Source organism: Oryza glaberrima, chromosome 5 (genome assembly GCF_000147395.1).
Source record: "Oryza glaberrima chromosome 5, OglaRS2, whole genome shotgun sequence".
In the NCBI taxonomy this organism is placed as follows: Eukaryota; Viridiplantae; Streptophyta; class Magnoliopsida; order Poales; family Poaceae; genus Oryza; species Oryza glaberrima.
In genome coordinates, this window is record NC_068330.1 from 1,768,080 (window position 1) to 1,791,612 (window position 23,533).

General features: G+C 44.4%; 4 protein-coding genes across 4 annotated transcripts; 3 read left to right on the top strand and 1 right to left on the bottom strand.

Annotated features, from left to right (window-relative positions):
- The first annotated feature begins 2,143 nt into the window (after positions 1 to 2,143).
- LOC127773069 (peroxidase 2-like) lies at positions 2,144 to 3,817 on the top strand. The gene is made up of 2 exons (XM_052299080.1): positions 2,144 to 2,468; positions 2,866 to 3,817. Exons 1-2 carry the CDS (start codon positions 2,220 to 2,222, stop codon positions 3,622 to 3,624), a joined length of 1,008 nt encoding a protein of 335 aa, XP_052155040.1. The 5' UTR covers positions 2,144 to 2,219; the 3' UTR covers positions 3,625 to 3,817.
- A 1,426-nt stretch (positions 3,818 to 5,243) lies between these two features.
- Positions 5,244 to 9,464, bottom strand: LOC127773360 (wall-associated receptor kinase 4-like). Its single transcript, XM_052299424.1, has 3 exons — positions 8,453 to 9,464; positions 6,628 to 6,690; positions 5,244 to 6,537 (listed from the first exon to the last, which is right to left on the bottom strand). The coding sequence occupies exons 1-3, from the start codon at positions 9,462 to 9,464 to the stop codon at positions 5,300 to 5,302; spliced, it is 2,313 nt and encodes a 770-aa protein (XP_052155384.1). The 3' UTR covers positions 5,244 to 5,299.
- Positions 9,465 to 13,983: 4,519 nt separating this feature from the next.
- On the top strand, positions 13,984 to 15,582 carry LOC127773070 (peroxidase 5-like). Its single transcript, XM_052299081.1, has 2 exons — positions 13,984 to 14,353; positions 14,457 to 15,582. Exons 1-2 carry the CDS (start codon positions 14,114 to 14,116, stop codon positions 15,213 to 15,215), a joined length of 999 nt encoding a protein of 332 aa, XP_052155041.1. The 5' UTR covers positions 13,984 to 14,113; the 3' UTR covers positions 15,216 to 15,582.
- A 5,878-nt stretch (positions 15,583 to 21,460) lies between these two features.
- On the top strand, positions 21,461 to 23,338 carry LOC127773032 (peroxidase 5-like). Its single transcript, XM_052299043.1, has 2 exons — positions 21,461 to 21,813; positions 22,157 to 23,338. The coding sequence occupies exons 1-2, from the start codon at positions 21,595 to 21,597 to the stop codon at positions 22,946 to 22,948; spliced, it is 1,011 nt and encodes a 336-aa protein (XP_052155003.1). The 5' UTR covers positions 21,461 to 21,594; the 3' UTR covers positions 22,949 to 23,338.
- The last annotated feature ends 195 nt before the right edge of the window (positions 23,339 to 23,533 follow it).

Below are 23,533 nucleotides of genomic sequence, written 5' to 3' on the forward strand. Positions count from 1 at the left end.
GTATCCTAGTCAAAAAAAAAAATGGTGTAGGCCCCACATGTCATTGGCCACCTCTCCTTCCTCCACTACTTTCCTCGTCACCTCCAAGCCGGCGAGTTGCCACCAGCTAGCCACCATCCGCGCCGTCGCCGCCCACCATCGACGTGACGCGGCATAGAGATGACGGTGTCAACCGTTTTCCCTTCTCTCTGTTCAACCGTTAAGCACCGGTCTATTTCCGACCGGACACCACCGGAGTCGGCTGGACGGACCACGGACATCACCATCTTCAACGCCGTGGCGGAGCGCTTGCCGTCGCCGCGCCCCATCGTCATCTACTTCCATGGCGGCGGTTTCACACTGTTCTCCGCAGCTTCCCGTACCTACGACGCGCTCAACCGTCGTCCTGTCCGTCAACCACCTTCTCGCCCCCCCGAGCATCGGTTCCGCCGCCATGTATGATGTTTGGGCCAAGGTGCAGCCGGGGCGTCTACTCCAACATCGCGGACTTCCTCGGCGGCGTCGGCTGGTGATGGCAACGGGATGCCCGATCTTTCGTCAAGTGAAGGTAACTATCGATTTAGTGGAAACTTGACACACATGATTCGGCTTCCGAATCCGAACCCTACAATCATAGTAGACATTACTCCTTTGGATAATGCTACTCCTCACCTTTGGCGTTTGTTGTGGCGCGCGTGTGCCAGCTCAACCCCAATGCCTCGGCCAGCATGATACTCCCATGCTTCTTCCGCCCGCGTCTTTGCGCAGTGAAAGTGGCCTGACCTGGCGATGCTGCGTGCGTGCCATCGAGCACGACGACGGTGAGCTCGGCGTCAGCCTATAAAAATGCCTTCGTTTTCACAGACGAATGGCTTAATGTAGCCACCTACCGAAATGTACTTACCCTCATGAGCATGCAACAAATGGGTGGATGGCCACCTGATTAAAAGTATTTCCTGCTTGTAACGGAGATGGATTCTAATTACTCAGGTGGATGTCCACCCATCTTTTGGCTCGCAAGTGTAGTAAAATTATTGTTTTTTGCTTGGACAATAAACGTCAAGCTCAGCTAGCAGCATTCATATATAAATCACGCATGCATATATGTCCATATAATTAACAACCTTTTCATTCATGCATGGACATATATATGTCATCCTTGTTAATTTAATTTGTCTGTTATCAGTTAGGTCGACACAATATTCGCTAGCTCGAGAATTTTTCAGTTGGGTATGCACAACGTGCAGTATGAGCAAATAGTAGATACACTGTCTGTTACACCGAAAAGACATATAAAAATGGTATGGAGTATATCTGCCAGTAATTAAGTACCTATCAAGTTGACATTCTTGTGGACAAACAGACACCTTAGTTAATGCAGAGAATGTCGACAAGCCGTGTTTCCTTCAATGAAAGACTTGCATTAAGTCCATTTAATCATGCATGTATAACATTTGCATAGACTAGAATATCCTTTTTATTTCCATCCAAGACTTTATTTGATGTTCTGCTGGGACATATAAATTTAATTAAATTGTTTTGTGTGTTTTTTTAAATACAGGATTCAATTCGTTTCCCTACTAATTCAACTCGTGAACTGATCATCACGAGTCCAAAATTAAATTGAGGAGCTAGGGACATTTCCAGGCCTACAAAATAAAATTAACCATGCTTTTTTAGATAATTGGGGGTCGGGTTAATTAGTACTATGTTCTATTCATTCTGTTAATCTTAACTGCCGGTAGCTAGCTAAAAGTTCTCAAAGTCATCAACTTAATTAGCTAGGATATTGGTGTCCAAAGCTAGCCAGATTTGATAACATTTTCTGTTGCAGTTGTAACTAGTGTTCATACCTCCATAGAGTCAAATGCTAACTAACCAACATTGCATATATCCGGCCAGATAACTCTTGTCTAATCCCATAGGAACAAGATAATTATTAAGTACCCTCTTGTGTGTGGCAATGTCAACCCAGCTATATACCTAGCTAGCTTAATTAATTAATTAGCTCATTCAGCTATACCAATAATTTGTTGCAGCTAGCTTAATTAATTACCTCATAATCATTGATCCATCCATCATCATCCATGCATGGTTAACACTGCATTCCAGTCGATGTCATGCTATAAATACCTGCAGAGATGAGCAAGACATGCACACACACCACGGTCGCAATCAGACATTCTCTCTTGTTGGTTAACTAAATAGCTTAATTAATTGAGGAGTTTAGTCTCTGAAACATGGCGATGGCGACAGCAGCATGCAGAAGGCCTGCAGTGATGCTCATGGCGTTCGCCATGGCGGCTGCGGTGATGATGAGCACCGTGCCGCCGGCGTCGGGGACGACGACGCTGCAGTACGACTTCTACTCGTCGTCGTGCCCGAAAGCCGAGGACACGGTGAGGAACGTCGTTGAGCCGATGATCTTCAACGATCCCACCATGGGCGCCGCCTTCATCCGCCTCTTCTTCCACGACTGCTTCGTCAGAGTATGTGTACAACACCATCATTTATGGAACATATAAGTTTCGTAGTAAATTCATGAACATATATCATATTTGAATTGATTTAATTCAATTTAATAATAACAATTCGTATACCAGAACAAGTATTTTACAAGTTGGTACATTAGATTGCACCCACCTAACAAATTCGTGTACCCACGATGCAATTTACTCTTTTTTTTAACTATTCCAGTCTTTACTTCAAAGAAACTGCATCCAATTAATTATAACACATATATTACAAATCAAAATGGCTAAGAATTATAAAATCACAGCTGGGTTAAAAACAAGAAAACCACTTAAACTACCTGTTTTAAAACAAATGTTAACTATCTAATTATAAAAAAGTAATTAATGGAAGTGTATTTGTAATAATTAATAGGGTTGTGACGCGTCCATCCTGCTGGACCCGACGAGCAGCAACACGCAGCCGGAGAAGACGGCGATCCCGCTGCGCGGCTACGACGCCGTGAACAAGATCAAGGCCGCCGTCGAGGCCGTCTGCCCCGGCAAGGTCTCCTGCGCCGACATCCTCGCCTTCGCCGCCCGCGACTCCGCCGTCGTCAACGGCAACTTCGCCTTCGCCATGCCCTCCGGCCGCCGCGACGGCACCGCCTCCTCCGCCTCCGACGTCGCCCGGTTCATCCCCTCCCCGGCGTTCCACCTCCAGGACCTCGTCGACAGCTTCGCCGCCAAGGGCCTCACCGCCGACGACCTCGTCATCCTCTCCGGCGCCCACTCCTTCGGCCTCACCCACTGCGCCTTCGTCACCGGCAGGCTCTACCCCACCGTCGACCCCACCATGAACGCCACGTTCGCCGCGGCGCTCAAGAAGCTGTGCCCGCCGCCGGCGAGCGGCGGCGGCGGGAGGGCGGTGAGCAACAACCAGGTGACCGACCCCAACGTGCTGAGCAACCAGTACTTCAAGAACGTGGCCGCCGGGGAGGTGATGTTCACGTCGGACCAGACGCTGACGAGCCGCGACGACACCAAGGCGATGGTCGACGACAACGCCGCCAACCCGGTGGCGTGGATGGCGAGGTTCGCGGCGGCGATGGTGAAGATGGGCGGCGTCGAGGTGCTCACCGGGAACGCCGGCGAGGTCAGGAAGGTCTGCTTCGCCACCAACACGGCGAGCTGATAATTAAGCTACAAGTTCTCTTTCTCCAGCGATCGGCTGGATCATTACCACATAATATATATATTCCTTGTTATTTTGATCTCTTAATTTGTAGTTACCTGCATCGATTCTTGCTGTTGTAAAACTGAATTGTAATTCACTCTCTTTGAATATTCAGTGATCAGTTACAGTGGTTAGTACTTTTCTCGTTCTATTGCCTGAATTTAAACTGAAGCAGGTTGCAGTTCTGGGCCAAATCCTCACGTATCTATGACATGTAAAAGTGGAATATAGTTGAATATCTTCAAATTTGAGAGATTATGTGCCAAAAAAGTTCAGAAAAGTTTAGATCATGGAACAGATTTGAAAGAATGAAAGATTGCTGGCCAAATGGTTTCATCAAATATGCTGGGCCAGGAAGGTATTGGGCTCGAGTCCGTTGGGCTTTGATGGACCGTTCTATTGATCCTGGAAAGGCCCAATTGTAGGAAAGGCCCAACAGTCTTGGAACTCTTGAAGCCTTGCACCAAGTTGGTCACCAGCCTTATCAGTGATCAGATTCAATCAAAACATTTTACTTTCTGGTTTCTGCAGAACTGAGTTTCAGTCATTTTCCTAGTTTGCTTCACTCCATTTTGTGCATGTAAATTATAATTCCTTTGGCTGTGTTCCGAACAACAAAGATTGAAGATGTTAGACCATTTCTGTTACTTCCTCCGTTTCACAATGTAAGTCATTCTAGCATTTCCTACATTCATATTAATGTTAATGAATCTAGATAGATAAATATGTCTAGATTCATTATCATCAATATGAATGTGGAAAATGCTAGAATGACTTACATTGTAAAACGGAGGGAGTATCAAATAACAATGTAAATTTAATTTGTTCGATGATTCCTTTGTAATAGTGTTCGTTTCTTCCTCTGGATACTCGGTGTTGTGCACAAATTCAGCGAGTTCAGATGGGCCTGAAATTTATACCGAAACAGGCAGCCATTCTGGGCCAATTTGAAGAGATTATGGCCCAAAAGTTTAAGATGAATTCATATTGCGGGCCAAATTTGAAATATTGTGGGCTGGATGGTTTAATTACGTTCGGGCCTGAAAATACAGAGTTGGTCATGGCCCAAACAAGTATTGGCCTCGAGCTTATTGGGCTTCAATGGGCCGTCCTGTCGATCCAGCAAAAGCCCAACTTTAGAAGAGCTAGGACAGCCTATTGGACACAGCCAGATCAGATCAGACTAATTTCTGACCTCTGGATACGAAGGGCCTCTTCAGATTATATCCAAAATAAACCTTATTAAGTTTTGGCAATACCAAAATTTTGGCAAGATAGCAATATTATCAAAATTTTGGTAAGATTTCATACGTATTGATCAAATTTGGTAACAAATTAAATGTAGATATTTTTTGGTAACTTTGTCAAAAAAATGATAGGGTTGAAAATGGCATCAAAGTGAACAGGCCCGAAGTATGAAGAACACTACAAAATATATTTTTTTTCATCAGCGTATCAAACCTTAATATTTTCACGTTGTGGTTTGTATACCAGCCTATAACAACGTAAAAATATGTTGGAAGTACATATACATAGAGCAAGTATATTATTTAATGGAACTAAAACATAGGGTACCTTACTCAAATTCATCTTAACAAGCACCTACAAGTCAAATGTATTGTTGCACCAATGGTTATCGTGGCAAATTGATTGATGAAGAAAATTCCTTCTCCAAGCTGTAACTTCCAGAGACAGAGTCGCAAGTTAAACCAGTAGAATGGCTGAACCTGCCATCTGAAGAGCTACTTGTTTTTGGGAATGGGAAATGCTCAATTTCTCCTTCTGGTACTGGAAATTGTTGGCACTTTCTTTGTCTTGTAGTTCTAACAAACTGCAACCTCATTTCTACTTCTTTCATGGTAGGTCTCTCTTCTCCTTTTGTTTTCAAGCAAGATTCCGCAATTGAGACAATATCATCAATTTCTTCCTGGTTTGCCTCTTCCATAACTTGCGAATCCAAGATCTCCATGACAACTCCTTGTTGATGCCCTTCCACAAAGTAATGAGCCAAGCCTTGTTTTGTACCTTGGTCATTTATAAAAATCGATTTCTTTCTTACTAGAAGCTCGACAAGTATAACTCCAAAACTATAGACATCACTCTTCGCTGTTAGTTGGCCAGTGTAATAGTACTCTGGATCTAAGTAACCAAATGTGCCTTGTATATTTGTCATAACATGAGTTTGATCAAGTGACATGGTTCTTGAAGCTCCAAAGTCAGAAACCTTTGTGGTGAAGTTGTCGTCTAACAATATATTAGAAGATTTGACATCTCTATGGTAAATTGGAATTGCTGCAGCTGAGTGTAGGTAAGCAAGAGCTCCTGCAGCTTCTACTGCAATCCTAATACGATCATCCCATGATAGCAAGCATTTAACACTTACATCACTGTGAAGAATATCATATAGTGTCCCATTGGATATGAACTCATACACCAATAAAGGCACCTCTGCTTCAAGACAACACCCAAAAAGCTTTACCACATTGCGATGAATGACTTGCGATAATATAGCAACTTCATTGATAAATTGATCTATCTCTGTTTGCTCCACTATTTTGGACATTTTAATGGCTACTATGCATTGATTGGACAAAATCCCTTTGTAAACTGTGCCATGTCCTCCGGAGCCAAGTACACGAGTAGCATCAAAGTAGTTCGTTGCCTTCTCTAGTTCCTCCAAGGAGAATATCTTTGTTTTATCTTCTGCTTTTTCATCTAATATCAATTGTTCCAAGAGTAGGCCTTGGTTTTTCTTGAAGTGTGCCCTTCGAATTCTCTTTTGTACACCTCTCTTCCACTTGTTGATTAGTACTATTGCACCGAGTGCAAGAATGATTGAGCCAAGGCCACACCCAATTCCAATTGTCATACCTGTTCATTCAATATATAACACTTGTATTCATGAAGACGTCATGCATTTTATGAATTATACTTGAATATATTTTGTTCGAAGTGACCTACCTACAATAAGATTGTGTCTCTTAGCTGATGCCGTACATTTTCCTTTTGTTAAACACTCAATATCTGTAAATAGTAGAGGGAAGCAAAAACCAAAGTGGAACCTGTTAATTTTAGAGACAAATATCGGGGTTCAAGTACATATGACAAAACTTAGCCAAAGGTAAGTCCTTTTTTAAGTGGATGGAATTATATATTTATCCATACTTAGTAATACCTTTACCTATAAAAATAGGTATGTTGTATCCCCAGTGTTAGTAAGTGCGAGTATACACGGTATGGCATATCTATAATATTAGAATTGTATAATCTATATTTTTTAAAAAGAAATTAGTGGTGCCACCACCCCCACCACAAACTCGCTACTTTTGTGGAAAAGGAAAAAAACTGTAGGACTAGAGGATCACATGTCAATCACCCCCACCACTAACTCCCTTCTTTTTTTGGAAGGAAAAAACAATAAATTGGAGCCAGAGAATCCATACATCAGTAATAATTATGTGCAATATGCTGGTTATTGAAATGAATCAAGCAATCCATCTTCACCCTTTACTATATTCTCCTGCATGCTCCTATATTATTACCAGGAGGTATCAAAAGTAAATTTCAACATTAATTTGAAAGTCTAGAAGTTCTACAAGTTAAAATTGACATTAATCATTTGAAAATCTAGAACATTAAAAATGTGCATGTGAAAACTCTATCTTTAAAGGTGACATGTGAACTCTTGCTAGATCCAAGAGGAGATAAGCACGACACTGTTTGGACCATTGTGAGATTAGCTCTCGTTGGGTTGATATCTGGTCCGATTTTGAAAGATATGTGTAAAAAAAAAATGAATGATTTTTTAGTATAGAGTAAAAACTGGAATTTGGGGAAAACCAAAATCCTAAAATAGACTTCTCCCTTCAGAATTTTTTGCCCACCATATTGCAAGCATAATATCTGTAAACTTTGAATTTGCAACTACAAATATGTATTATTTCTAATGCTTAAAAATGTTTTCTGCAATGGTAGTAGCTCATCATGTGGATGCATGGGTTCATCATTAGTAAAACAAATTGCATGCGTTATGTATCTAGGTTTTAATTTCTTGGTCAATATGAGAATTATAAGAATTTCTTATTAATAATGAGATTCTTCTAGCCTTTTTGAACCATCTTGAATAAAATTTCTGGCCTTACTTTTCTCTCTCCTCCATGGGTTTCTAAATTAGTATATAGAAAGATTACCAATGTGTGCCTTACTGATTCTATTACTAGGTAGTATATGTTATCTAGCTGGGTATCTCAGTTAGTTGATTCTTATAAATTTACTACTTTGAAAACGGAGTTGTCCTCTTCCTCTTCCACCATCGTAGTTCCCCACTTAAGAAAACCGCACACTAAAAATAGCCACCCACCTAAAACCAGTTTCTACACGAAAAATCAACCAAAAACAGGGGGAGAACTAAACCTCATAATTCCAATCATGCATGACACTAGGCAATACAAAACTGGAACATCTATACTCCTTTATAATGGACCTTTAGAATGGAGTAGTGGTGGTGGTGGTGAATCTACCACCACCCCCATCACCAACTTACTTTTATTTTGAAAGGGAAAATTACATTATGAGGACAGAGGTCCCACATGTCAACCACCACCAGCAACTCTGTACTTTTCTTTTTGAAAGGAAAAAGGATGGTGTGCGATCAAAGGACAGAAATTAAGAAATAATATTTGTGAAAAAAAAGGTAATAACGGATCAATGATAATTTTATCTAATTAGAATCCTGTTGCAACGCACAGGTAATATGCATACATAGAAAAGAATATATAAGCCGTACCAGGGTCGCCACTGCAGCCTAGGTTAACGTAAGGATTGCCATCAGTGACATCATCGTGGCAGGAACAGTAATATCCTCCATTTGTAGCATTGAAGCAATTGGTGTTAGTGGTGCAAGCATAGGTTGCTTTGCTCGCTGATGCACCTGGACAAGTCTCCTGGTCCATGATGGCACCACGGAGAAGAGTGCCACCAATGGAGCTCGTGTTCATCCAGCTGGACGAAACAAGATCATTCGTATTGAACTGATAGCTGTTAATTGTTGGCAGGATGAAAACCTGAGCACGAGACAACACCCGATACGATCGCGGTGTTGTTCTTTCATCATCCGGATGATCAAGCTTTAACCAAAACCGACGCAGCTCCCTTCTCACGATGATATGGCAGCAACCGATGCCGGTACAATCCCCATCATGCATCTCCATGATCCCCAAATTGTCAGAACACATGGTGATGCAAGAGCCCATGGTCTCGTTCGTGTCAAGATCGAACAGGCATGCCTCGATTCCACATCCGATAACGAACAAGGTGCTCTCGTTCACGATGGTGAAACCATTGGCAGGAGACACCCAGTATCGGATGTAGTCGATGATGCTGCTGTTGTTCATCGCGATGTTGAAGGCAATGGCTGGGATTTCTATCACCTCTAGTGTCCGGCCTGATTGGCCGATGACCTGAGTAGTAGTGTTTGCCAGGAGCAGTGTGGGAGGATGAGTGGCGTTGTCGCAGATGAGCTCGAAGCCTTGACGGAAGCAACCATGGCCGATTCCGAATGGGTAGGAGAAGCCAATGTCGCCGCAGGTAGAAGGGCAGTGAGCCAGAGAGTTTTTGGAAGGGATTGTATGCAAGAGCCCATTGCCTCCGGCGACTCCAGAGGTTGATTCTGCTGCTGCTGCTGACAAGCACATCATCAACAAGAAAACAAGTGTGATATTGGATATCATCGCTGCTAAACTAATGAGAGCATATGCCAATGTTTTGTGAATTTGTGATGTTTGGTAGTTGGATGGCATCGTGTAACATATACCTATGTATAGGGACCAGGAAGACGCAACTCCATTATTGCTTTTTGATTGAGCCCTATTTCAGAAGTACTTTGGTTGTTTAAGGCCATAAATTATTTGATTTGAAAAATTGGGTCGTCCTGACCCGTCCTATGACAGCAATACGATGCTAGGCATGAGTAGAATGTACGAAGTATATGTATTGGATGCATCATTAAACATTTCGTAGCGTCGCATGTGCAGTTGCCTTAATTTCATAGCGTCGCATGTGTAGTTTTCCTCTGTATCTCCCCAACTACGTTGCTGCATATATGCAAGTATGCACATATGACTTAATTAATTTCATGTTTAATTATTACATGCTTATAAATTACTAAACCACTATGAGTATAGCTCAACTGGTTAGATTCCACGTGGTAGAACCTATATAGGTTCATGTACTAGACCACTATCCATCCGGATTCATGTACTAGACTTAGTACTGGCTCTCGCATTTACGATTAAGTATTCTTTTAGTGATAGCTTTAACTGGCATTAGTTGGTATAACTTTTTAAGAGCGGCGTGGTAACTTTACTCTATATTCTCACGGATCTTGGAAGTGTTAGGTACAGCTCCAACTTTACGAGACAAAAATGTTGAAGTAGAAGCTATACCAAACGAACTTTTAATGAAGTACTCATACCAATAAATTATATCAATGCTATAGGAAAATGATAGTTCTAGGAATTTAGGAATTTCTTTGTTCTCAGTGCCTCCTAGTTAGAGAAATTAGCCACTTTAACGATCTTTGATGGTTATAGAGGGGTATCAAAAAACAAACTTGATGGTTGCTAATTTTAAACAAAGTTTTTTTTTCTTGTTGATTCTTATTTCTAGGTGCAGTGTTTTTATCGCATATTATAGCTGTATGTATGTAGTGCTTTTATCTGGTATGCTACCTATATGTACTCTTCTCTCTCTATGCCTACGCTCTGTACGGCACTCTCCTCTCCAAACTTCGGCTCTCTAATTTTTCACGCATATGCTTTCCGAACTGCTAAACAATGCTTTTTTTCAAACAAAAGACTATAAGAAAGTTGTTTCGAAAATCATATTAATCAATTTTTCATGTTTTTAGCTATAAATCAATCAATCATGCGCTAATACGCTCTGTTTTATGTGCGAGGGGATTACTCCCATCATCTTAAAAAACCAAATCTAGTATTAGATATGATACATGTAGCTCATACAAAACAAACCTAGTCGTATTTTTTTATAAAACGGATGGAATACGGAATACGTCACGATTCTCGTCCTTACATCAGACTTTCATCCGCCATTCATAACACACTTTGATTGGTACAGTACTACAGAGTACGGAGTACTACTTAGAAAATGATTTTCATAAGCCATGTATCGTACTTACGCTGGATTGAAATTCTGATGTGACCTAGGCACTGATCAGTAATTCAGTATCTACTCCTTCTGTCCCAAAATATAAGTATTCTTAGCTATGAATGACAACTGTGTTCATATTAGTACTAATCTAAAGCCGGTGGTTTTGCCAACGTTCAATTGGTCCACGTCGCGCAGTAATTTGCGAGCGATTGGGTAAATGCGCGCATCGGTTCGGTCCTCTCCTCTCGATTAATCTAGAAGTTGCGCCGTGAAAAACGGAAGTAAAGGAAGGAAAAGAAAAAAAACGAGCGATGGGTTGGCTGGGTGGTACCTAGCTGGGCTGGTCGGTGCAGCTGGGCCTGATCGCTACGGCCCCTTGCACAGAAACAAGCAGTAAAACAAGAAAAAAAAAAGAAGAATAAACTACAAAGAAATTTGAAAAAAGTATTTACATAAAAACCACACAATATAGGTTAAACTAAAAATTGAGCCAGTGCGCTGACCACATTAATATCCTACATTTCTATAAAATAAAAAAATAGAAAAAAAATAAATGACATAAATAATGTAAAGGATTGTTTATGTCATATATTTAAAACCATTCATTTTATAATACATTTATTTTTGGCTAAAACCACAAATTTTAAGGAATCATGAGCAAAGTTTTTAGGTTTTATGAAATCACTACAATTTTGAGAAAACATATCATTTGTTTATTTTTTTTTCCTAATAGCATCTATAATTATTTGTCAAAGTTAAACATCATAGTCTCAACCGAAAAATATTTGATAATCATAAATTACGTATCTACTTTAGTTCATTTCCATTTTCAACAAGTGGAAAATTAAAATCTACTACCTCCGTCCCAAAATAAGTACAGCCGTGGATATCCGTGTCCAACGTTTGACCGTTCGTCTTATTTGAAAAATTTGTGAAAAATATAAAAAAATTTAGTCACACATAAAGTACTATTCATGTTTTATCATCTAATAGCAATAAAAATACTAATCATAAAAAATTTTCAAATAAGACGAACGATCAAACGTTGAACGTGAATAGTGCAAAACTGCACTTATTTTGGGACGGAGGGAGTATTAATAAATCCTATGATATTACATGCATTAAGATAACTCATGTAAAAATTATATAACTTTTTTTTCTATAGGTGAGTAATCCTACGTGGTGTTTACGTGGCGGATTGACTTAGTCCTTATTCCATGTGACATCAACGTGGTGCTTACGTGGCATTAAAATAAAAACAAACATAAATAGGACCAACATGTCAGTCGGTAAAAATAAAAATAAATATCGGACCCACATGTCAGTTAACCTTTCTCCTCCCTCTCATCTAGCTTCTCTCTCTCTCTCACTCTCAGGTGGATAGCGCCACCCGGTTCCGCCATGGATGGAGGTGGCGGCGGGGGGACGGAGCACGAGGGTCAAACCCCTTTCCCTACCAACCGTCAGCGTGGAGGGGTTTGCCCGCGCGGCCTTCGCCTCGTCCTCCACAGTCATCTCCTCCCTGGCGCCCTCACACCTTCTCTACGTGCTCGAGCCGGCGAGCTCCTTCCCCGCGCGCGGACGGCCGGCGAGCTCTCCTGCCCTCCTCGGCGCGCGCCGGCCCGACCGGCGAGCTCCTCCCCGCGGATGGCCGGCGAACGAGCTCCTCCTTGCGCTCCTCCCCGCGTGCATTCGGCCGGTGAGCTCCTCCTCCACGTGAAGCCGGCCGACAAACTCCTCCCACGTGTGCCGAGTGCCACCATCGCCGCCACGCTGATAAAGATATGAAAGGGAAAGAGGGGGCGAGAGATGAGGGAGAAGATGGGATAAGGTGGAGGCCGCTGACAAATGGGTCCCACTTAATGACTCGGTGAGTTAACTGCCACATAGGACGAAACCACCTAGGGAGTCGATTTGCAACGGTTTTGAGAGTTAGTGGATGGGTATACCCGGTTCTGTGGTTGAAGGATGCGATTCAACCAGGGGCACGAGTTGAGGGAGGTTAAATAGACGTATTCCTCCAAATTCAGAAATGTTTAGCCCACAATCTTTCCTACTTTGGGCTACCGATCGTTCATATTATGGGCCGAACAGATTAGACAATTTTTGGGCCCATAGTAAGAATGGTTGTGTGGGCTAAAGGATTTTATCGTGTTAAGGCCTCAAATAAACGAAGTTTGTGATGGGCCAAAAAGTATTGTCTCGAGTCCGTTAGCCTTCAATTTTGCCCAAATTTCGCAGGACAGCGTCTTGAAGCCTTGCGGCGATATTGGTCAATGGCTCACTGCAGAAGTGCAGAGCTAGCAAAATCTGATCAGACTCAATCCAAACATTTTTCACTTTCTGTCAAACTACTGGATCCATCTCGATCGATCGTGCCACGGCCATGCAATGGCATGGTTTTTATATATATAAACAATAATAATAAATTGGAGCAGAAGCTGACATTGGATCTGAATTAAGTCACCAAGATAGTGAAGACAGTGATGCTGAAAAAGAACTGACGAAATCGATCCAAGATCACTCTTCAATTAATTTTAGTGACTGCAATACTACATAGCGTGCTAGATACCTCTTCATCTATACACATGCCCTGCCAAAATGACTGACGGCGTCCTCGTCGTCGTTTTCATCAGATGCTGCGTCTTCTTTCATCAGCAATTGAGAGATGATATGTTCATCCGGTATCCGAAATGTGCAAGAAAGTCCAGACATCTTCAGTCCAGATCCATCCATCCCATCGCCGCCGACGACAACGACGAACACTGCTGCAGGTCAGCACCCGTGGCGCCTTGCAAATTAACAAGATCACAATTTACCATAACTAACATGCACGCTGCAGCAAGCTGCTGCTAAACTAATCGTCGCCAATTAATTACTCACCTAAACCATGCACTACACTTGAACAGACAGTGTCAGTGTGATCAGCTTAGCTCAAGAGAGGCAGGCCGGTCAACTTGTGACCCCATGTTCTTGTCTCCTCATGACACACTGGCCATGTTCCCAGTAGCATCGATCAACACTTGCATGCAGCTGCTACCTAGCTTAGCTTAGCTTAATCACCCAGTGCAGGTCGTCACTAGCTACGAATCACTATCAGATTATACTAATCCCCTCTTGGATCGATCATGGCAGCTGATACATATAAATTGGATGGCCATCCTCTTCTTCTTCCTAGTCACCTTCACTTGATCAGTTAGACTCCTCGTCTAGCTGAGCTATCTAGCTAGCTCAGTGTGCTAGCTAGAAGAGATAGTGTGTGTGTGTGTGTGTGTGCTCGATGGCCGCCGGTAGCAGAGACGGCGGTGCTCGCCGCCGATCGTGTAGTGTGCTCGTCGCTGCTGCGGCGATCTTCTTTGGTTACGCGGCGACGGCGGCGGGGCTGCAGGTGGGCTACTACAACAACTCATGCCCCGGAGCTGAGGACCTGATTCAGACGATCGTCCATGGCGCCGTCCGCAACGACGCCGGCAATGGCCCCGGCCTCATCCGCCTCTTCTTCCACGACTGCTTCGTCAGGGTCAGTGATGTAGCATTGCAGTTAATAATTTGGTTGAATTCACTTGGTCGAATTGGTTGAGTTGATGATCGAGAGGTGTTCGACGCAATGTGAATGCGTGCAGGGGTGCGACGCGTCGGTGCTGCTCGACGCCGACCCGGCGAGCAACGGCACGGTGGAGAAGATGGCGCCGCCCAACTTCCCCAGCCTGCGCGGCTTCGGCGTCATCGACCGCGCCAAGCGCGTCGTGGAGCGGCGCTGCCCGGGCGTGGTCTCCTGCGCCGACATCGTCGCGTTCGCGGCGCGCGACGCGTCGCGCATCATGGGCGGGATCAAGTTCGCCATGCCCGCCGGCCGCCTCGACGGCCGCGTCTCGAGCGCGTCCGAGGCGCTCGCCAACCTGCCCCCCGGGTCGTTCAACCTCACCCAGCTCGTCGCCCGCTTCGCCACCAAGAACCTCACCGCCGACGACATGGTCACCCTCTCCGGCGCCCACTCCATCGGCCGCTCCCACTGCTCCTCCTTCTCCTCCCGCCTCTACCCGCAGATCGACCCCGCCATGAACGCCACGCTCGGCGTCCGCTCGCGCGCCAAGTGCGCCGCGGCGCCGGGGCGCCTCGACCGCGTCGTGCAGCTCGACTTCAAGACGCCGCTGCAGCTGGACAACCAGTACTACCAGAACGTGCTGACGCACGAGGTGGTGTTCACGTCGGACCAGTCGCTGATCGACCGCCCCGACACGGCGGCGCTGGTGGCGCAGTACGCCGGCAGCCGGAAGCTGTGGTCGCAGAAGTTCGCCGCCGCCATGGTCAAGATGGGCAACCTCGACGTGCTCACCGGCCCACCCGGCGAGATCCGGCAATACTGCAACAAAGTGAACTAATTATAAAAAAAAATCGATCGATATTCAATCCAGCCATGCACGCACTTCGATAATGCTTGATTGATTGATTATTGTACATGACATGATCAGCAAAATTTCATCGAAAAATTCAACATCACCTTCGATTTCATGCTGCTTCACACAATGATCATGTGTACTTGATGACATTGTTGTAAGTTGTAACATAAGAGAGGGTAGAATTATCACATCGGCATTTGTTCAGTTCAGGTGTTGATAGCTTTTCAGTTTTCTTTTTCTGTCTTTTTGTTTCTTCTAATTCTGAAGTTTCAATTATGCACTTTCAAATTCAAATATTCAACTACAGCAAAGTGAGAACAGGGTCATTATCCATGACCTTTGGTCTGAATTTTCTTGCATGATAGTTCATTGATTTTCAGTTACTGTTACAGTGTGTATTGCTGAAATTTCTTGCTCATATAATTCGATCGATCACTGAGATGTTTGTTGGCTGTAGAAGAAGAGGAAGATGAACTGGTCCAGCTGCTGCCCAATGGAAGAGACACATGGTATCTTGATGCACATGTGGCATGTTGTAACACAAACCAACGTGTTGCATGTTTTGTTTCCTTCTCTCTCTCTCTCTCTACATTTCGACATTTCGTTCTCCTTTACACATATGGGATCAACTGAAGGCTAACATGCGTGCATGTGCAAATAATATGGGCACCAGCTGCTCAGCATTTCTGCCTTAAAATACAAGTGCAGTTTCAGTTCAGTCCATATACATTCAGAGTCAGAGCAAGCAGGGACAGCAATGGGGCTACAGGTTGGATGGAGAACAAAACCATCTGTCTTAAACTCTCGCCCTCTCTACCCACAGATATAAGCATTCTAAACGTTTAAAATTTATCTAAAAGTATATAAGCATTCTAAACATTTAAAGTTTATCTAAAAGTATATAAGAAAAATAAAGTACTACTTATCTCATTGATCACCTCTAATTTATTTTTTTTATATCTTATCTCTACCATCCTTCGACTCCCACCTACCTATCGCATAACAGAGACATTGAGATTTTTTTCTCGTCAATCTAAATTTTGGTTAAATAACCTTAAAATCCTTGTTAATATATTTGTACATATAAGTAAGAAATTTTCCTGTATTGATTTTTTCTAAAAATAAATAGAAATTGTTAGATTTGTGAACGGGGATGACTAATTGCTATGGAAACTTCTACTGAACAGTAACAAAAACTGCAACTGCAGTCTGCACTGAAAGTTAATGGCATATGCATCGGGATCTGCATGCAGCAAGGAAGAGAGACAAAATTAGTGTCACTGGATGCAATTGACCAGCTCAATTAGATTAATAATCTACTACTCCACTACTCTACTAGTAGTGTACTTAGTCGCATATAGCCTCCAATGGAAAAAAAAATTCAACTCTGAACTCTGAAGCAAAGCAGGACGACCCGGCCGATCGACCACAACTCTGCAGTATATTGGCGCCAACCTTTTCTACGCGAATCTTTTCACCCCCCAACTTGATCAATGCTGGATCAACTTAGAACATGAGATTATATGGTAGTAAATTCACAAGAGTGATCATCACTTGCTGTTTGAAAATATTGGTAGCTCGATCAGCTCGATGCATGTGTTCTGATTGGAACAAACTCTCTGACTTATATTATTGTTCTTCTGAAACTCTGACTAGATTATTGTTCTTGTGAAAGGACAGCATGCGAAGCTTCTCTGACAGTAGCTTTACTACAAGATGGGCTAGAAGAAGATGATCAGATAACAAAACAAAAGTTGCTGGCGATGGTGGCTGGGGAATCTTCTCCTGTTAACTTTCTGAATCGTCAGAGCAGCAGTGTTGCCATCTTTGGATGCTTGTGTTGTTGTAGCCACTAATCGCTGCAGGAGCGCATGCGATTGAGTGCCAAATAATGTAATGACACTTTGGATTCTTGTGGCCCGACATAGCACGCTCATCTCATCAGCTCAATCATTCATGAACATGTATGTAAGTTTATGCATTTTTGTGTATCTGCATATCTGTATTTATGTGTGTATAATCTCCCTCTAGACTGTACTTGAGTGATTCACTTTCTTCAGAATAATGTAGGGTGCTTTACACTGTGTATGTCGTTCCTGTGGACTGTGTTCTTCCTCATGGCTGTTCTTTGTCTTGATAAGAGAACTCATCTGTGTGCCTTTTTGTTTTGTATGTTTGCTAACAAGTAGTACCAACTAATTAATAATTGTCAGTTTGTCACTGTGAAGATTGGGATATGATGAATGACAGTGAGAAACTGGACTGGCAAATCCTCGTGTGCCTCTGTTTGGCGCCAAACCATCGAACTGCCCCGGATTCCTTTGTTTGAGCTGCCTTAAAACATTATGTAAATTGTAAAGTGCGATATGAAGATCTTTCTAGTGTAAAATTTGATGTCTCTCGGTATATTAAGCTAAAAAATTATTGTCTTTTGGTACCTCTGGAAAACCTTAAAATTTCTATATAAAATTAGCATAATAAACTCAATGGAATTGAATTCTAATCCCTCGAGCAAATATTTGCTATATGCTTCCCATTCATAAATGGAATACAAGTAGTTAAGAGTGCGTATTTATTAAAAAAATTATATATTTTCACTGAAAATAAATCCATCTCTGATAGTCAACTGCCCAGTAGTGGTAGTGCTACCTATCCAAGAGTGCAAAGGCATATGAACAGATCCAACCTAATTGGGCCTAGTTGAGCCGAGAGACTAAAATCATCAGCCCGTTAGGGCCTCGTTTGTATAGGCCGAAATTGTGGCCCATCCACGTGTACGGGCTGGCACGTTCAATTCCGTAGCCCATTCAAAACAAAACTCTGATCAGCTAGGTCTAATGGACTTCTAAATGCTACTCCGGCCCAACACGCTAACTAATCAGTTGTTTGCCCCTTTGAAAATCGTATTACCATGCGAGACATGGAGATGAAAGTTTTTTTTTTAACGACAGTGCGAAGTTTTATTGATAGAGCAGGAAAAAAATTAGAAGATTACAATCCTGGAGAGTCGTAACCAGGAAAAGGAAAAAATATACCACCACCCACACGCCGACATCGCCAACACACACGACCAGGAGAAGGCTAGCACCGGATCGGCCACCGCTAAGCGTGACCAACCGCCACTAGACCAACAAAAGGCACAGACGAGATCGCCCTGCGAAACCACGACTGATGCACCGATGCTCCACCACCACACAAGCTTTGCCGACATGTGGGACCCCTGCACCGGCGTCCCCCGCCGGCCAGCGTTCGTGCGCCGGAGACCGCGCACACCCACCGGCAGCTCCTCCTCACACCTAAGTCGCCTCCTCCACCGCCGGCCGCGCCTCTCTGCGCCAAGCCAGCCTCCTCTACAGACGCGCCTCTCACGCCAATCTGGCCTCTCTCCCTCGGCCGCGCCTCTCGCGCCAAGCCGGCCTCCATCTCCACCGCCCGCGCCTCTCGCGCCGAGCCGGCCTCCGCTGCCATCGGCTGCGCTTCTCTGCACCAAGCCGGTTTCCAACCCTTCCACCGAACGGTGCCGCGCCGGCCAGATGCGGCCGTCTCCCACGCCCTCGGCTAGTCAACCGAGGCCGCCATGCGTCCGGTGATCGCGAACACGGTCACCACCACCACAGCCGCTGCTGCCGAACACCCAGCCGCCTCGCCGTCATCATCCCTACCTCACACCCGACTCCTTCCCCGCCGCCGACGTCGCCACCGCCTCCAGAGTCACAGCCGTCGTCGCCGCTGCCACCGACGCCAACCACCGCCTTCGCAAAACCGCCGCTGCGCCCCCTCCACCACCGAGTAGCTAGCAGCCCAACGCCATGGCTTCCACCGCCGTTGCCAGTTGACACGGTAGCCACCACGTTGCCGCCGGCCCACTGCCGCCGCCGCCGTCGTCGCCAACTGCCGCCACCAACTACCGCCACCCTCCAGATCCGGGCGAGAGGCGTGGATCTGGGGGGGCACCGTCGCCATCGCCGCCAGGTACCGCACCGCCGCCGACTCCGCGCCATCGGCCAACTCCGTCCCCGCCTCCTTCAGCCACCACCGCCCAGCGTCGTGCGCCCTTGGCATCGCCGTTGCCCTCCCGCCACCGTTGCCGCCACCCTCGCCGCCACCAGTCGTCGCCCCGCCAGATCCGGCCGAAACGGGCCGAATCTGGCGGTCACCGCCGCTCCGCCTAGGACGGCCCCCTGCTCGCCTGGAAGAGAGGACGCGAGAGGCCCTGCGCCGCCGTCCTTGCGGCCGGCCGACTTCGCCGGCGGCCGCTCGGGCGGCAGCGAGGCGGAGGGGGAGGAGGGGAGGGAGAGGGGCGGCCAGGTCGCCGCCTCCCGTGCCGCCCAGGGGAGGACGACGCGAGAGCGTTCCCTCTTGCGAATCTTATTATCGCTTGGCTTGCCGTGCCCACTGACGATGGTGGTTCCGGTGGAGATGAAAGTTCAACACGGAAAAAAACAAAGAACACAAACAAGAAACATTCATCTCTACACCATGTAAGCATGTATTCCACCAAAAAAGTTTGTTGTGTATGTTTTGGCTTCTACAACTACCCCACCAAAAAGTTCTATGCGAATGATCGATGTAACAGCTGCAAAAGTAAACGCGTCCCTGTAAATTAATTGTGCATTCATTTACTCTTAATTGCCTTACATTTAATTTCTTTCTCTATCATACTTAATTACATAAGAAATTTAATTTTTTTGCAAATCAGTGTATTTTCATACCTGTAACAATGCAGCTAACTTTTGCAAGACATGTTCATGCATGGTAATCACACAAAATACATTGCCTATATCTATGTTTTGAAAGGAAGATATGCATAGGTTATAGGACAAGTTGTTTGCTTACGTTAGAGTTAGAGGCAGACCATTTCTACTAGTAGTCCAGCACGTATTGTTTAAATTTGACTTTTGGAGTGTATATTTGTGCTAAGATATAGTCAAAAGGGAGCCTCAAATTAATTCACCAACTTCATCAAACTGTGCAACGACAATAATCTGTACGTATATCACCTAGTGAACTAACTAACTATTGCAGAGAGCATGCATACACACTACTAAAATACTTTTCTAGCTGCCTTTGGAGACTTTCTTGGATGCATGACGCCATGATCCCCATGCATCTAATTTATTACATATATATCTGCAGCTACTTGGTAGACTAATTAAGCTAGATGATCATGAGATATCATTTGACCAGGTAATTAACTTCAGGGACAAAAGGTAAACTTAGGAAAACGAAATGTACACTTACTAAACATATGTATATATACATCATGCGTCATCCTCCAAACTCACACGACTTTGTCCCGGTCACCCCATCGACCTTGTCAAATTTTATCATATTGATCTCTCAACCAAAAGCTATTGTCTTTTAAGTGGTTTAAGAATGTTTTACAAGTAACCTACACACATCTTTGCCCATTTCTAATGTCCCTTCTTACGCAAATGATTGTGTGTAGATCGATCTGTTACTACAAAGTCTGAGCAACATTAGGTGGATGGTGACACACAATTACAATATTATTTGTACTTATTTTGTCGGCCTAATTGATGTACAGCTATCTATTACTAGTTCTTCCTTCGATTCCAAGCATATAGTAATATATGACACGATTCAATTTGCATTCATACCCATATCCCTTTCTCACTTTCTCAGTGCAGCCGACCCAAAGTTGGAAATTTTCTTGATCCATAGACCTGCATGGAAATATTTATTGGAATCTACCACCTCACCTATTTTAATATAATTTACAAATTACTCTTTGAACTTCTTTAATATTAAGAAGCAAACAAATCTAAATGGATAGCCACATATAAAGTAGAATTAAGGTGAACATTTCCCATAGAAAAAAAAAGATGTGAAAAAAATATTATGTTAAAATTTTCTTTTATCCATAGCAAAGCACGGACATTCAGCTAGTATGAATATATGATCATCAATCAAGATCAAGCCGTCCATCGCTCCTCGAGATTCGTGAAACTTTGGAGTTTCTCCCGAAGTCCATGGACAGGTTCATGCACGCGTCTGACACGCTTTCTTAACAAACAAATCAAGTTTGTTAGCTTGTCTAATTAATGGAGATCATTAGCTACTACAAAGATTTAGTCGTGTTGTTGACTCGGTTAATTGCAAACATGAAGAGGACGCATGCAAACGCGCCAACTCCCAACTGCTACGATCTTTTGGTAGCCTCCCTATATATACCACTCCACTCCATATCATCGTCTTCCATCTCAAAATCAATCTAAATCCATCCATCGATCTCTCAATTAATTAACCTCAAGAGAGAAGTAATTAATTGAGCTAGCTAGCTAGATAGTGAGATAAATAGTGATCAATAGCTAAGCTAGCTAGCTTCGATCGATTGATCATGATGAGGTCGCCGTGGATGGTGTTTGCATGGGCGGCGGCGATGGTGGCCGTGGCGGCGGCGTCGCCGGTGCCGACGAAGCTGAAGGTGGGGTTCTACGAGCACAGTTGCCCGCAGGCGGAGGAGATCGTCCGCAACGCCGTCCGCCGCGCCGTCGCCCGTGACCCCGGCCTCGCCGCCGGCCTCATCCGCATGCATTTCCACGACTGCTTCGTCAGAGTAAGTACATCACGTGCCATTCTTGAAGAAGCTGTCAATGGCGTGTAATTAATTAAGGCCTCTAATTAGTCATGATTAGATGATACTTTCTCTGTTTTAGTCAAACTAATTTATAGAAAAATAGAACAACATCTACAGCACCAAATTAGTTTCACTATATATGTAACGTTGAATATATTTTTTGATAATATCATTGTGTCGTGTTGAAAGTTTTATTATATTTTTCTGTAAATTTGATTAAATTAAAAATTAATTTTTGACTATGGAAAAAATTAAAAACGACTCATATTATAAAGAGGGACGAAATTAAACTAATTGTGCTGAATTTAATTGATTATTTCAGGGGTGTGACGGGTCGATACTGATAAACTCGACGCCGGGACACGTGGCGGAGAAGGATTCGGTGGCGAACAACCCTAGCATGCGAGGTTTCGAGGTGGTGGACGACGCCAAGGCCATCGTCGAGGCGCACTGCCCGCGCACCGTCTCCTGCGCCGACATCCTCGCCTTCGCCGCCCGCGACTCCGCTCACCTCGCCGGCGCCACCGTCGACTACCCGGTCCCCTCCGGCCGCCGCGACGGCCGCGTCTCCGTCTCCGACGAGGTGCTCGCCGACAACGTCCCCGCCCCGACCTTCAGCCTCGCCCAGCTCGTCGCCAGCTTCGAGCGCAAGGGCCTCACCGCCGACGACATGGTCACCCTCTCCGGCGCCCACACCATCGGCCGCTCCCACTGCTCCTCCTTCACCGCCCGCCTCTACAACTTCAGCGGCGAGGCCGGCAGGACGGACCCGGCCATCGACCCGGCGTACGCGGCGGAGCTCAAGCGCCGGTGCCCGCCAGCGACCGATGACCAGATGGACCCCACCACCGTGCCGCTCGACCCGGTGACGCCGGTGAGCTTTGACAACCAGTACTACAAGAACGTGCTCAAGCACAGGGTGGTGCTCAACTCCGACCAGGCGCTGCTCGACAGCCCGTGGACCGCCGGCGTCGTCAAGCTCCACTCCGCCGTCGAGAAGGTGTTCCAGGTCAAGTTCGCCGCCGCCATGGTGAAGATGGGCAACATCGACGTGCTCACGGGTAACGAGGGAGAGATCAGAGAGAAGTGCTTCATGGTCAACAACCACTACTAGTTGTCAATCAATAATTAAGCTTATATTATAGTATATATAATTTCATCTGCAGCTGGTTTATACATGTAGAATTAGTAATAGTACACGCCCAAATTTCATCATGTGGAATTTTTTTTGTTGTTGTTTTGTGTGGCAAATTGTGATTAAGAAAAGATTTTATTGTTAACTCAAACAAGAGAAGATTTTCTTATATTGTTTCAAATCAGAGTGGAGAAAATATTTTAGTTTACTGTTATCTAAAAAAAACAGAAGATTTTAGTTCACATCAGAAATGAGGAAAATGCTATATTGTAAAGGTAGAATGGTTTTTTTGATACCATGGCCCATCTTATGACTATAAATCCCACATAACAACGAGTAAATCAATCTGGGCCGAATGAATTGTAACGTGTCAGGAAGGGCTAGCTATGTACTGGGCTATGGAAGTTCAGTGAATTGGCTGGGCTCTCATCCATAATCTTGAACTGTAATGACATAACTGATGTAAATCTGAAGGGTATATCATTTACATATCTGGAGTTTGAATCCTGGATATTTGAGTTAATTTTTTTAGATAACAAGAAATCCCAGACTTTACTTCAACAG

Excerpts from the sequence above, each read along its gene's own strand:
- LOC127773070 (XM_052299081.1), top strand. The coding sequence starts at position 14,114 with ATGGCCGCCGGTAGCAGAGACGGCGGTGCTCGCCGCCGATCGTGTAGT. Across the intron at positions 14,354-14,456 it reads TCCACGACTGCTTCGTCAGG|GGGTGCGACGCGTCGGTGCT; the intron begins GTCAGTGATGTA and ends GAATGCGTGCAG.
- LOC127773069 (XM_052299080.1), top strand. The coding sequence starts at position 2,220 with ATGGCGATGGCGACAGCAGCATGCAGAAGGCCTGCAGTGATGCTCATG. Across the intron at positions 2,469-2,865 it reads TCCACGACTGCTTCGTCAGA|GGTTGTGACGCGTCCATCCT; the intron begins GTATGTGTACAA and ends AATAATTAATAG.
- LOC127773360 (XM_052299424.1), bottom strand. The coding sequence starts at position 9,464 with ATGCCATCCAACTACCAAACATCACAAATTCACAAAACATTGGCATAT. Across the intron at positions 6,691-8,452 it reads AGGCTGCAGTGGCGACCCTG|ATATTGAGTGTTTAACAAAA; the intron begins GTACGGCTTATA and ends TACTATTTACAG. Across the intron at positions 6,538-6,627 it reads GAGACACAATCTTATTGTAG|GTATGACAATTGGAATTGGG; the intron begins GTAGGTCACTTC and ends TTGAATGAACAG.
- LOC127773032 (XM_052299043.1), top strand. The coding sequence starts at position 21,595 with ATGATGAGGTCGCCGTGGATGGTGTTTGCATGGGCGGCGGCGATGGTG. Across the intron at positions 21,814-22,156 it reads TCCACGACTGCTTCGTCAGA|GGGTGTGACGGGTCGATACT; the intron begins GTAAGTACATCA and ends TGATTATTTCAG.